Source organism: Pocillopora damicornis, chromosome 5 (assembly GCF_964200805.1).
Source record: "Pocillopora damicornis chromosome 5, jaPocDami1.2, whole genome shotgun sequence".
In the NCBI taxonomy this organism is placed as follows: Eukaryota; Metazoa; Cnidaria; class Anthozoa; order Scleractinia; family Pocilloporidae; genus Pocillopora; species Pocillopora damicornis.
This window is the reverse complement of record NC_142674.1, coordinates 7,048,917-7,063,174: the sequence shown is the minus strand read 5'-3', so window position 1 is coordinate 7,063,174 and position 14,258 is coordinate 7,048,917. Positions and strand designations below refer to the sequence as shown.

At 38.9% G+C, this 14,258-nt stretch overlaps 1 protein-coding gene and 1 pseudogene across 2 annotated transcripts; one reads left to right on the top strand and one right to left on the bottom strand.

The window, feature by feature from the left end:
• Positions 1 to 3,073: 3,073 nt before the first annotated feature.
• On the bottom strand, positions 3,074 to 12,414 carry LOC113673705 (uncharacterized). Of its 2 annotated transcripts, XM_089206877.1 has the most exons (9): positions 12,131 to 12,414; positions 8,103 to 8,253; positions 7,217 to 7,350; positions 6,991 to 7,102; positions 6,177 to 6,289; positions 5,618 to 5,676; positions 4,944 to 5,113; positions 3,940 to 4,242; positions 3,074 to 3,438 (listed from the first exon to the last, which is right to left on the bottom strand). In XM_089206877.1, the coding sequence occupies exons 5-9, from the start codon at positions 6,270 to 6,272 to the stop codon at positions 3,293 to 3,295; spliced, it is 774 nt and encodes a 257-aa protein (XP_089063003.1). In that variant the 5' UTR covers positions 6,273 to 6,289; positions 6,991 to 7,102; positions 7,217 to 7,350; positions 8,103 to 8,253; positions 12,131 to 12,414; the 3' UTR covers positions 3,074 to 3,292. The 2 variants fall into 2 exon arrangements, with proteins under 2 accessions (XP_089063003.1, XP_089063005.1); XM_089206879.1 differs by lacking the exons at positions 8,103 to 8,253; positions 12,131 to 12,414 and having other exon boundaries at positions 7,217 to 7,913.
• On the top strand, positions 7,901 to 10,691 carry LOC149044913 (uncharacterized; annotated as a pseudogene).
• Positions 12,415 to 14,258: the final 1,844 nt, after the last annotated feature.

The following is a 14,258-nucleotide window of genomic DNA, read 5'->3' as shown; positions in this document are numbered from 1 at the left end:
TTCGAGTTAACTGAAGTTCGAGTTAGTGGGGTTCCGCCATCTTCCACTCTTACATAAGCTTTTATTTGGTTCCAGTAAATATGCTGTTTATTGTTATATTAGCAGAAAGTTCAGGAGAGCAGGTCTGTAAGGTGTAAATTACATTGATAATAATCAGAAGCTTATTTTATATATGTAAGGAGACACCTAATAAATTCCGGTACCTTTTGAATTGGATACTTGTTGTTGACTTGAAGTGACTTGGAGGTTGATTTTGCAAAAATTAATGAAAACAAAAAGCAAAGAAACATTTCGCAATATCTCCTACATAAGAAAAGTCTATCAACTTTATCGGATAAAGGTCTGTCGAGTAAGACGGTCTGACAAAAGCTTATTCAAAACTGAGCTTTCGGTTTACATTATCAAAATATAAAATATTATCGACCGGGACTCTGAGGAAATTTATCCCGGGAAATTGTAGTTGAGATTTAAGCAAATAGGTTATTTCATCGGTCGCTACCTTCCACGAGGTGTCCTTTACACATCTCACCGGAAAGGGAAAGAGTTTGATATTTTTTCGCGGAGAGCGGTTTAAGCTGGTTGAAGTGTGTTCCCTGAAATTCTTGAGGAATTACTTTTAGTACGTGACATTTTCATTAACATTCATGTGGAAACTGCAGATGAGATTGAAGTAAATATGTTATTTCATTATTCACTACCTTCCACAATACTATTTCAAGGATTTTATATTGATCTTATCCTTTGATTATGCCCGGATTTGCTATTTGAAATCTCCGACGATTTACAAAAATGATGAAATGAAGCTCTAGAAACCATGACTCGTAGCCTGTTCACGATTTCATGCACCCGTATTCGCACCTTCCCTTTCAGTGAAAACACTAGACACAGGTTTCGTCGTAAGAGCTCCAAGCTACAGATCACAACGGAGAGCCATGGAGGTTGCAGGTATTTATTTGACCATGTATTTTGGTTTGAGCTGAAAGAAGTCTTAAACTTCGCTTTACGTACTAAGGAATAATAAACAAACCCTTTTAAAATTTTTCTTTAGGTTGAAATCTCAAGGGCTCCTGAAGTCCAAATATTAATTACCTCTTGCAACTGTGAGGCACGATCAGGACTGTGCAACCATGCAATAGGGCTGGTTTATCTCCTTAACCGCTATCGAAAATTGTGTTTACAAAGTGTACCTCCTGCACGTCTTCCAATACAAGTTTGCCACAGACCTGGCATGTGCCACTAGGAACGGCCGGGACAAATCCTTAGGAAGTAAAAGAGGTGCTGGTACGGCAGGTGAAACTACCATTCAAAGGTGGAGAAGAGAAAAAAAACTACGCAGGATAGATGGAGTGCGGTCTACGCTGCACAACCCCATTCCAGAGAAATTTGGAGAACTCCAAATTATTCATTCCCTAAAATACATATTTGAACATTTTGAAGATGTGCAAATTAATTCTATTATTCCAGAAATTGAAAATTTCGAATTTGTCAATAGCAAACTCGGCAAAGTTGCTGGTCGTTCGGTGTTGTCTGATCAACAACAACAGAAATTTACAAATGATCCCAAAATTCATATGAATATTGATGGACCAGAAAAGCCACCAGAATTTGATCTTCCAGAGTCTGTTAGCCAGTATTCATTTGAGCCTTCCTTGGAACAATTGAATTTTATGGAAGGGCTATGTGTTACTCAAGCCCAATCGAATTTGTATGAAGAGGAAACTCGAGAACAGGCTGACATTCAGAAGTGGCATGACTTGAGGGCAAAGAGGTTTTCTTCTACCAAATTCAAGGAGGTTTGCACACGAAGGGCTGACTATGAATCACTAGCAGCAAGGCAGCTGAAGAAGACCATTCAGACTGCAGCCATAAGGCACGGGATCAATAATGTGGAAAAGGCAGCAGCGGCATATGCTGTGTGATGTTTTCTCTGCTGGAATCATCACTAACCCTTCCTGCCCTCACTTGGCTACCTATCCAGATCGATGAGTGTTTGATCCATCAGAAATCAATCCCTGAGGGCTGCTGGAAATCACTTGCCCGATCAGTGATTCAATCTTGGAGCTGAAATATCTTAAATGTGTAAACGTACTCTATAAACTCAAAAAAACACACAGCTATTACTACCAGGTCATGGGTCAGATGATGTTGGCAGGTTGTCAATGGGTAGATTTTTATGTTTATTGTAAATTCTGACTTTCATTGTGAAAGATTGAGGTTCGAAGAAGAGTTTTGTTCAGAAATAAAGATGAAATTAGATCAGTTTTAATTTTGAATACCTCCTCCTAAAGCTGTTGCAGGTACACACATAGCCAGGCTTTGGAAGCACTGTTGTTGTTGGGAGTGACAGATTGTTCAGAAAGCTTTTTTGAGGGAGGACCACTGTGGAGATTGTTCATTATAACTTTAGAGAAAACTGTGAGTTTGTGTCAGCAGTGAGCCAAGCCAAGTAGAGCCTTTCTTTATCTGGCAAATTCGTTAAAAGCGCAAATTATAACGAGGATAAACGAGGGAGGATCTCATTTATAACATATAACCAAATCTGAGTTAATAAAAACAAACAAAACATAACCATGTGCGTTTGACAACTTGAGCCAAAAGTAAAATGAAAAACCTAATGTAAAAAGGATAGTAGATTCATTAATTGGATTTAGTGTTATGGATATGAAATTAATAAATATTTTATAGCTAAAAAACAGCGGGCTGAGTCTTCAGTCGAAAGGAAAAGTCGATCGCCAATAACACGTGCATCTGACAGCTCACCGGTCACGACGCGACTCTTACCTCGAAATCCGGCCCTTCATCTCGCCTTATAGCCGCAATCCATCTCGATCTCAATAAATCGTTCGAAGAAATGTTGAAAAAAGATAAATTCTCACCACTTTTATTTTTAGCTAGTAGTTGAAATAAGACCAGAAAAAAAAAAAAAATCAGACCCGTACGGGATTTGAACCCATGACCTTTGTGATACCGATTCAGGTCTTATTTCAACTACTAGTTCAGTAGTGTTCATAGCTGCGAGGATCTCTTATATTTGTTTCTTCACCACATTGCATATATATGATTTTTATATATCTACAGTCATTATTCATCACTTCTATTTTGTTTGTCGTTACTGCAGAAATTAACACAGCAATGATCGTGGTCCATCTCCACTCAAAACACCGTAATATAACACAACGCTAAACCTTATGCCCGTCCAGTCTCGATTTGATGCGCCACGCAATCCAAGATGGCGCTGCGTGATAAAGGTCCATAAGTGTATCTGCCGTATTGGTACCTTTAAAGCTTCGGTTTAAAATTGAAAAGCTTGAAACCGAGCCTCTCTTTGCTCTCTTCTTTCCCGCGCTTTCTTGCGTCTATAAATAATAATGCCGATGAGTATGCCAAGAATCAAGAGGACACCTAACACAACCAAGACAATAATCCACCAGGCAAAAGCTGTAATAAAAAAGAATGTGTGATATCAGAATTAAAGCCACACATGACGTTGTCGACCCTTTTCAAAGGCTGTATTTCAGTGTTAAAGGAATGGCCATAGTTAAGACGGAAGGCGTAAGATTAAAGGTATGATTTCCCATGCTGTAAAATGTACATAGCAATACAGTGTTACAACCGCTTGTTAAAAGCTGACTTTAATTCAAACTCTCCTTCCCTACTTTCGGAGCAAGGTGATTCATCGAAATTTTATAATAGTAAGACCAAATTTCCAGCGTAAGTTTGCCAGAGTGTTCCGATGCTTACAAATTGCGAAGATACAATAGTAATACATAAACCTGAAGATAAAAAATAATCAGTGATCAAGTTTCCAGCAAAAAAATAAACGAGATGTCACGTGTAAACATTAACAAAATACTGGTGAAAAAACTTTCAATTCACAAAAAACCTGTTGACAACTTTGTCAAATTCAGAAATTACAGTAAATAATGAAAATTGGCTTACGTGCGGGTTCGGTTTCATGGCCAGTTTCCTCGTTGAAATTGGATCCATACGGGTTAACAGCACCGACCCGTATCATGTAGACAGTCTCAGGTTCAAGAGACTTAATTCTGTAAGAGTAGTCTGTAGTTTCAGTGGTTGCTGTTTGATTATGCTCGCTGTACGTTTTTTCACCATATGCTCTGTATTGCACCGAGTAAGTGCGAACGTCGAAAGTTTCAGCATCTTCCGACGGTTTCCATCGAACACTCAGCTCATCTGATTTGATATCAAAGATCTCCTCACCATTAGGCTCTGGAGGCTCGGCTAAAAAGGAAAAATAGAGAGGAAACGATCATAAATTCCGAAACGAGTGCACAATCAAAGAGATTATCTGAGGGCTAAACGATGAAACAAGGTGCAAGTATTAAAGTTACAGAGACATTTGGAAATTACTTAAACAATGGCGAGTGTTTGTTGATTTTACTGCTTGAATGTTTTTGCCTCTGAGTGTATCAGTGGCATCACTCGCTCGTCGTTTTTCTTTCTTCATATCCTTTCCAATCACATGATGCAAGAAAATCCTCCCTATGTAACGTTTCTATTGACATTAATCCTTTCTTACCCGGGTGATTAAATCTTACGAAACAAGTGGTCTATTGACCATCAGTTTGCACATTCTCCACTCCGTTTTTTTTCTTTATAAATATCCCATTTTCCCACCAGGAGTATTTGTTCAACAATCAAAAGATCTCTTAGTTGCCAATCAATGATACTTTAAAGAGAAATTAGATTCCAGGAGTGTTGCTACTTCTCCTGGATTGGACACCACTCCATGGCAGGTAATTCATCTGCAATTTTGTCACGTTTCAGTAGCAGTGGCAGTTTGTTATCACCCACTCATACGTATCCATTCTTCTGGGTGGAAAAGGCATTGTAAGAGACTGGAGTCCTAGGAAATATCGAATCCTGCTCAAAATTGTTAAAAAAAAAATTGTAAAGAACCAGTTTCACTACGACAAACTTACTCTTTGGAATAACTTTTGACACTTTTAGCCACTTTACAAACCCATCTTCGGCTTCTTTAATTGTTGTTTGGACGATTAAGACCTTTTGATCTTTGATGGTTGTTTCGTTTTTGGGATCGGTTGTTACAATTTCGATGATAATGTTGAAATCCACTACCACACTTCCTTTCCTAAAAATTAAGGGACAAAAGTCGTGTTAGAAAATAGTCATACTGTAGCTACAATGATTTATAACGTGGTAATTTATAGAAAAATGGAAAACAGAAGAATTAAGAATAAGTTAGAGGGAAAACAATTCTCTATTCTATTACTGAGCATGAAACTTTACATCTTTTCTACTCTAGTTACTCAGTTGTAGAGAATCGGAGCGTAAAATCCGTAGGTCTGAGGGTTGAGTACTATACAGGGTTTATTTAGCTCCATGCAATAACGACTTACATTTCTCAATAATCATGGAATTGTTTTTTATTCATCTTTGAAAAGCGAAAGCGATAAATTTATCCTCCGTGGAGATCATTGATATATGTTGTTTATCTACGCTTAGATCAATACAGCATATGAAATAGAAGATATGTGTGGCTATTACATACTACTGAAACTGATTCACTCAAAAATGGAATATTTTGAATTTTCAACTGTGGGGTTAGGAATTAGGAATACGCTCTGGCACTCACGTCATTTTCAGGACATCGGTTCTTATGTATCCTGGAGTATTTCTGTAAACGAATTCCATCTGAAACATGAAAAGAGGTGTTGCTTTTATTTCATTTATTAGTACTCTCTAAACCCTTGCATTCAAAGCTACTGAACCTATTGACGAGGTGACAGGTTGGGAGAAAGACGGTTTGTAAGTCCTTCGGTGGAATAAGAAGAACGGATAGTGGGAAGGAAGGTAAGAATTCAGGGAAAGAGGAGGGAAAGAAGGACTGAAGGGTGGGAGAGGGTGGAGAAATGGTAGAAAGTTGGGAGGGGAAACGAAGGAGGGAGAAGAATGGGAAGGGAGGAGGAAAGAAGAAGAGAGGGAGACAGAGGAAGAGAGGAGGAGAGAGAGACAATGTAAGGTGGAAGGGGAATGAGAGGGGAAGGAGGGGATTAATGGAGGGAGGAAGAGAGAACAGAGGAAGATGGAAAAGGAGGGAGGAAGGATTGAAGAGGAAAGCAAAAAGTGAGGGGAAAACAAAAGGAATGGGGAGAGGGGGAATAGAGAGATGGAAGGAAGAAAAGAAATCACACCTCCTCGGTAAAGTTTTTCTCGATTTCCTTGTATTGTGGCGATAAATTATTCTCCAGCTCTATAGTGTAGTTGTAATTTTCAACCTGCAAGGCCATTTCCACCTTGACTTGAACTGTGGTAAGTAAAAAAAACACATCCTCATCTCTACAACGGACATCATAAATTACTTTTTCCTTCCTAGTATAGTATAGCCTCTTTGAGTTTTTGTCAACAACAACCGAACTAACACTTTGTAGTCAATTACAATCCATTTTAATTTTCTCCATCCTCGGCCAACCTTGTTTCTTCTCGGTTTTTTATAGCGTCTTTTGTGTTTTTCTATCGTACTGCGCCAATATTTAGTAGTTATTGTCAGTCCATTTAATGTATCTTCTCCAACTTTTTATCTCTTATGGCTTCTCAGTGCCTCTTTTGTGTTTCTTCATCGTACCCAACTAATATTTCAAAGTCGTTTAAAATTCATTTAAACCTTGTTCCCCTTCCTTACCCCTTGCTTGTAACTTCCTGTACGTTCAATCCCTCTTTTGCGGATTTGTGAACTATCGTTTTAGCTTTTGTTATGTTCAAGTTGAGGGAAGTTTTACTCGGGGCGAACATATCTCCAAGAGCTTCCCGTGACGAGCTATCGTCAAATTTTATTTTACTGGTATTCATCAATTACGCAACGGACTTCGCTGAAAAGGAGGGACTGCTTCTATTTATTAGGAAGTTATTAATTTATTTGAGACATGTAACAATAAACGACACTTGTAGTTCCCTTTGAATCTAAAGCAAAGTGAGTTTAGGTTGAAAGGGTTATTATCATCTACCTACCAAGAACCTGTAGCGTGATGGTGAGAGAGTTTCTGCCTACTTTACAGGTGTAGGCACCAGAATCTGCAATGGCCGCGTCAATGATTTCAAGCTGTCTTCCTCCTCCTTTAACCTTCGACAAAAACATCGACAGCCTTAGGCTTATTTTTACAAATACTCGTAAATTCTTGAAAATAGAAGAAAGTGCTAGTTATACATTTATAGAAAACAAGGAGAGAAGAGGCACCTTTCTTTTCGCACTTTCGACCTCAATTCTGTCCCGACGTTCCCAAGTGTAACTTCCATCGCCACTAATGGTGCAGTTCAGAGACACTGACTCTCCCTCAATTACATTCACAACGGTGGGATCTTCAAAAATTGCTACAACAACAAAATATTGAACCAAAGTTTGCAAATATATCTTAAACTCACCTCAGCATTATTCCTTACAGATTAGTTCATTTTTATCTTTGATGAGTCAGATTGATTTTTTACTTTATTTTACTTTTGATACTCAATTGAAGGACGAAATTATTTCGGGGTGACACCGATTTCATTTGCCTGGAAGTAACAAGAATAAAAAGCGGAATTTCGTAATTTTTCAATAGAGTCGGAATTCGCACGGAAATTCATAACTTTCCAACAAGAGAAAAAATGAAATTCAAAGACGTTAAGCACGAGTTACTAGACAGCAAAAGTTTCTTTATCTTAAAATTCTAACACTTGAACGCAATTTTTGCCTTTATGGTTTGGTGGCCATCGAGCAATTTGCAAATCTGTCTTGAAAGCGCTTGTTCTTTCAAGGTTTGTGGCATAACATTCGTGGCAGTGCGTCTCGATTGTGATAAGGAAAAGAAACAAAACATGGCTTGAAAGCGTTTCGTCTTCCAAACGTCTTTTCCCTGCCTTACTTGTCTATGCATTGCAGAATATGTTTCACTTGAAAGTGAGTCTTTCAAGTTTTTCAGGTGGGCCTGAGATAATTTATAGTCTTGAAAGTTGTTCCTTCAAGAGCGAATTGAATCACACAAACTTTAAAGAGTGTTTTCACAAGTCTCTCCAAAGTGATCAGATACAATGCTTATTCAACTAGTCTTATGATGCACACAAGCTCACTTACTTTTATCACTTACCGAAAACTTCTTGGCTTGTCAGCAGAAATATTATTGCTGCTTCTACACAATCAAAGTTTAGCAATGAGGTGAAGAGATCAGAAAATCGAAAGAAAAAGTAAGAAAGTACTTATCTGACTCAAGCAATTGCCGTAGTCTAGCCTTTGATGTTCTAGAGGAGAGAAAAAACTGCAGGTTAAATAGAGGAAACAATTGCAATAAGCTCATTCATTCCGTTCCCGGCCCGTCAAACGCCGTGGTTTTAGTTCTCCCTGGTTTCAAACGAACCTAGACCTCGCTTAGTGCTAACATTCCAAAAACTTGCGAGACGTCCTAGACGTGCCAAAAGTCACGTTTCACGATGCAGTGACACTTCGTGGCAGCCCAGCTTGTACTTAACCGTTATCACGAGGCTTGGGTGAAGTCCGAAAAAGTCATGAGTTTCAGAATACTAATTTGTTTCCAAAACTAAATCTTTAAGCATCTTTTGGTCGGAAGAGGACTAATGAGTGATGTGACTGCTGGATGTGTCAAAAATGCCAAAAATAATTCTAGAAAAAAATTTAAGAACTACAAACTACACTTATGAGATCTACAAGGTTAATACGCCGTATGTTGGACTTAAAGGATTGTAAGTAGTAGAATCTGGCGGAATTTGCTCTGTCGCAGCCACAAGCCTGCTACGCACCGTACACCTTCGGCTTGAAACATCGGTGGACTTATTTTTTTGCGGACTCTGCCTGATATCCATGATTTGCTAGGAAGCAATATCGCAAGTGCTCCTGACAGCAATTCTAGAGCGCAAAATCAGTCACAGAGAGAGCGACATTCTTGCCCTGCCAGTACGCTTAGGACTAGGAAATCCTTGTCAGGATGCTAAGTGCGAGTACATCTCCTCAGTCGAAATCTTGGCTCCTTTTGTCACCCAAATCGACTCTCACTTGCACCAACTACCAGACGAGGCCCTAATTAAATCTGCGCAATACGCCATAAGAAATGAAAGGACGAAAGAACTCAAAGAAAGGAATACACGAATCAAGCAGGAAGCTTCACAGAAGACACGACGCGCGCTACAACTGGTCGCAGAGAAAGGAGCATTTGTTTGGTTAACTGTATTACCACTCCAAGAACTAGGATTCACCCTAAACAAAAGAGAGTTCCGTGACGCTATTAAACTGCGCTAGAACTGGCCGATTGATGATATCCCCTCCACCTATGTATGCGGGCGGGTATACCTCTACGGTAGACCATGCAGTGGTATGTAAACAGAGAGGGTTTATTGATCAGCGACACAACGAGCTGAGAGACCTAGAGGCCGAACTCTTGAGTTCTGTATGCAGCGATGTCAGGATGGAGCCTATCCTCCAAGACATTTCGGGAGAACAGCTGAGTAGAGGAACCAATAGTGCGCCTAATGCGAGGTTAGACATTCATGCCCGTGGGTTCTGGGGGCGCCAACGTGCCGCATTCTTTGACGTGCGGGTTTGTCACCCTAATGCCAACTCGTACCGGAAAATGGAGCCCCAACAGGTCGATCGGATACATGAGAACGAGAAGAAGCGCCAGTATTCTAGAAGAGTACTTGATGTTAGACAGGGAACATTCACCCCGCTGGTTTTATGACAACGAGTGGAATGGGGAAAGAATTCCTTAAGTCTCATTGTAGATTGGCAGAGCTCTTTGCCTCAAACAAAGAAGTACAATATTCCACAGCCATCTCCTGGGTAAGTGCTCGTTTCGTTTGCACTTTTGCGATCTCCTCTTGTCTGTTTAAGAGGCTCCAGGAACATTGGGAAAGTTCAGTGTCACATTAAGAACAAAGACATTGATATTGAAGTTATTGATGGGTCCATCTCCCAGGTATTTTTATTGCCAATTTTTACATTTCTTAATATCAGCCTTTAATTCTTTATTGCTATATTTTAACCTAGAGAAATCTTACCTATTTCAATCAAAGTTTTTAAAATATATTCTATTTTTTTTCCCTTAGCAAACATATTAGTAATGTATTTATATTTAAAATTTTATTGCTATCGACATATGTAAAAAATATAGAATTATAAATTCCATTGTAAATATATTTTAGCACTTGAAATAAACACATTTCCCTTTCATTATTGTAAGGTAGGTTTGTCCTTAATTTTTCTGTCTAATCTAGACCATATATATGGTCCAAAGTACCTATAAGAATGTTTCCCCGTGATGTACACTATTAAATCTGGGTAAATGAAAATCCGTTTTTCTTCAGCGATATTTGGATGACTGACCATTAAAACTGTCAACGACATTACTAAGGTACCAAACCATATCTAACTTTGTACATTAAGGTTGCAAGATCTCGTAAACGCCTGTTTTTTAGGCTAAGTAGATTGGCACGGGTAAGAAGATAGAGTACTCCACTGAATGTGTGTCATACAGAATCTTAAGGGCCCGTTCCTGTACTCTTTCAACTTTTCTGGAAATGGGAGTACTGAAATCAGGCGATAATTTTCTTTGGCTTGTTTTCTCCCTTTTTGAATACAGGTGTCCATTCCCCCATTTTCCTCTTCGTAGATCAGAAGCCCTCAGCAAAATAGTGGTGGAATATGGCCCCCAAAGATGGAGCAGTAGCGGAAGCAGTTTTCTTAAGGAGGATAGGTACAGTAAGAGAGTCCCAACTGGGGATTTCCTAGGATTGATAATTTCAATAACATCAGGCACATCTGTTTCAGTAATTGCTGGGAAGCTGAAATCCAGGGCTGCATCATGATGTTTTCTTGGTGTAATATTGGTGATCCTCCTCAAGTAAATCATGCACATGTTGTCCTCCGATATTTAGCGCTACATTGGCAAAATAATCCGCAAAACAATTAGCAACAACGACCGCATCATTCTTCGTAACATTTCCATCTACATTCAGACTGGTAGGATTATTCTTAGCAGTTTTGTTGCTAATGAAAGGCTTAAAAGTGTTGTAGACGTCCCTTGGGTTTACCCTGATCTTTTCCAATTTCGTTTTCCAGAATTGTTTTGTCGGGACATCGTTTTCTCGCACTCGTTTTCTCCTAGTTGGTGCATGACAATTGATCATGTAATTCATCAGTCCGTTCCAGTAATCGATTCTATCGTCGATTTCCGTGAATATCTCACCCACATGCCAGAGAGCGTTTGAAAGGTCATCTGTCAATTGCTCGCAATCAGTGGTTTTTAGATTTCAACACAAGATTGTTTTTGGCTTGTAGTGAGTAATTTTCTCATTTATTAGGCCGTATATAAGGCAATGATCACTGATGTATGGATTATAGGTCCCACCCTTTGTAAAAATATCAGGCCTATTCATGAGTATAACAGCGATCACGGTGGATGATAAGTTTGATATTCGAGTACTGGGCTGGTTATTAGACATTCTAAACCAAAGCCGTCCTCCAAATCTTTCAATATTTTGCCTTCTCTTTTGTTTGTATCCGGCCTATTGAGATTGAGGTCTCCCGCGAGAACTGGCGTTTGTTTCTGCATCTCGGCCCACATGAATAAAGAATTAAGCTCGCCTTCCTTAGCGATGAAAATATCTTTCGGTTTTGCTTATTTCAATTCCTCGGTTGACGTAATTAACCTTCGGTAAAACTAAGTTTTGTTTATTTAATATACCGCTCACACTGGAGAAAATTCTAGGATTGTCTTCAGACACAGAATAAACAGAGTCACCCTGAATGAAAGCATAAAACACGTTAAACTTAAAGATGTGTCTATTACCGTTGAACGAGTCATTACCAGAAATCAGAGACATACTACGTCACGAATAGCGCACTTCAATCAAAAATCACTGAAGAAATGGCTTCCCGGTGTTACAAAGAAATGTATGGAAGCAAAAACAAAATCTCGTATTGTGGTTGTTTAAGAAGATCCAATTTTGGTGCCGACCTCTCATAGAAAAATAATATGCCATTGAACTCTGAAGCAAAGGTTTATTGATAATTTGGTTTACTGTTGTGGCCGCAAAGAAGATCTTAAAAGAACACGGGTTACTGTCTGTACTTCGACTCTCATTTCATCAAATTACTTTAACTTACCTTCACTTTAGAGCTTTAAAACAACCAGTGTCTTTCATGCCTCCATTGGTGCCGACCTCTCAAAATTTTCTTCAGTTTGCGATCTCTTAAAACACGTAAAGTAGAGCCATTTCTGATAAAATAGAAGGCCGCATATTAAAAAACACAAATAGGATATTTTTACGGATAGATTTAGCTCCATTTGGGCTTGCAGATTCCTGGTAGGACTCGAAAAATGGATACTTTCCACCGCTCTTCTCGTCGAAATCTTCTATGTTTACCACCTGTGCTACAGCTTGGTAACCAAGCTTTTACCGCTGTTCAAAAAACATGCTGGCTCAGTAAAGCGACAAATTTAAATCTGAACAAAACCTTGTATCACGATGAGTTCCAGTCTTATTTCTTTTAAATGTCTGATGTTGTTTTGCTTGATTTCGAGAAGAAAGCTTTAGAGTTTCGTTTTCGTATTATGTTTTCGTGTTCTAAAATGAATTCTTCAACTAAGTAAACAGAAGCGAACCTTCCCTCGGCCATTTTTCAAAGCGCGCGGGTTTTGTGCAACGGCTCTCGCATGACGTTCTCTTCAGTACGTTCATTCATCATTAGTGAAATTTCGTCGTTCGCGTTGCTGATTGGACGAACGATTATTTTTCACGGTGAAATTTTGTCGTTCGTACACCTGATTGGCTACATTTAGAATCAGTACGAATTTTATTCACTTCGATTTTTGTGCGTAAATCTCAGTACCCTATGAAATAAACCGTAATACAGGCATAAGAAGCCAGATGATTTTGGAACTTTGGAACATATGGAGCTTAAATCTTAGTTTTTTTTTTGCGGGCAACTGATTCAAACTTCCTTTTATCCGGGAGTTTCGGTCACCCGTACGGGAGAGCGGGAGATTGGCTCTGTATCTGGGAGACTCCCGAATAAAATAGAAGGTGGGGTAAAATATAACCAGATGGGTAGTATTAAAAAATGCTCAGCTTGCAGCGTGCAACCATCGAATTATGGATGCGCGCGGGAGGTTGCTTTGCTCGAAAGAAGTGTAAGAGGCGAGGTACGACTCTAGCTTCTTGAGTGTTTAGCAAACCTTCCAAGTGTATCCAAAACTCGATGGTTGTTCGCTGCATGCTGATCATTTCTTTAAACTTCGCTACTTTCAAACACCTTTCGCTCAGTGTGGAAAATAAAAGAAAGTAGTAGATACATACTTATAGAAAATAAGGAAAGAAGACTCCTGTCTTTTCGCATTTTCGATCTCGATTCCATCCCGACTTTCCCAAGTATAACTTCCATCGCCACTTATGGTGCAGTTCAGAGACAATGGTACTTCCTCAGTTACATTCATAACAACGGTGGTGTTATGATTTCAATTACTACGACAAAAAAATATTGAACCAATGTTAGCAAATATATCTTAGACTAACCTCAGCATTATTTCTCAAAGATTAGTTCATTTTTAACTTTGGTGAGTCAGATATTTTTTTTACTTTTTCAGATTATTTCATTTTCGATACTAACTTGAAGGGCGAAATTATCTCGTGGTGACAGCGATTTAATTTGCCTGGAAGTAACAAATTATCTTGTAATACCCCTCACCGACCTGGTACCCACAATTTCTTTAGAAACTTATCTCCCAAGTAAGCAACTTGTGAAGCTTTCTTTCAGTCGCGACATGGTTTTTAGATTATATTAATTTTTTCACGCGTTACGTTTGATCTTAAGCAAGCTAGTCGTGGTTAAGTGTATCCCCGTTTTGGCGGGGTCCATAAGCCGTATGGCAAAATGTTGCAGTAGATGCATAATCACGTAACAACAGTTTGAAAAGTGATTTGAAACGTGAAAAGTGACTTTCAATTCCCAACATGCGCATGTGTTGTGTTACAATGGTTTAATCTATAGACGGCTTGATGGAGAGAAATAGATTCGGAGTTACATACGAATATCATATCATTTTTATAATGAAATAAACTTTCCATATCGCGTCTATTGTGTCTATTCATTGTGTCTATTTTTTGGCTGACCCGAGATCAAGGTGTGTTGTTGAATTTGGTTTAATCGACGAGACAACAAAGTCATGCTTAACACCATGTGTCTGTCAGTCACAGTTATAATTATAGCACTCTGAATATTAGACAAATATAAG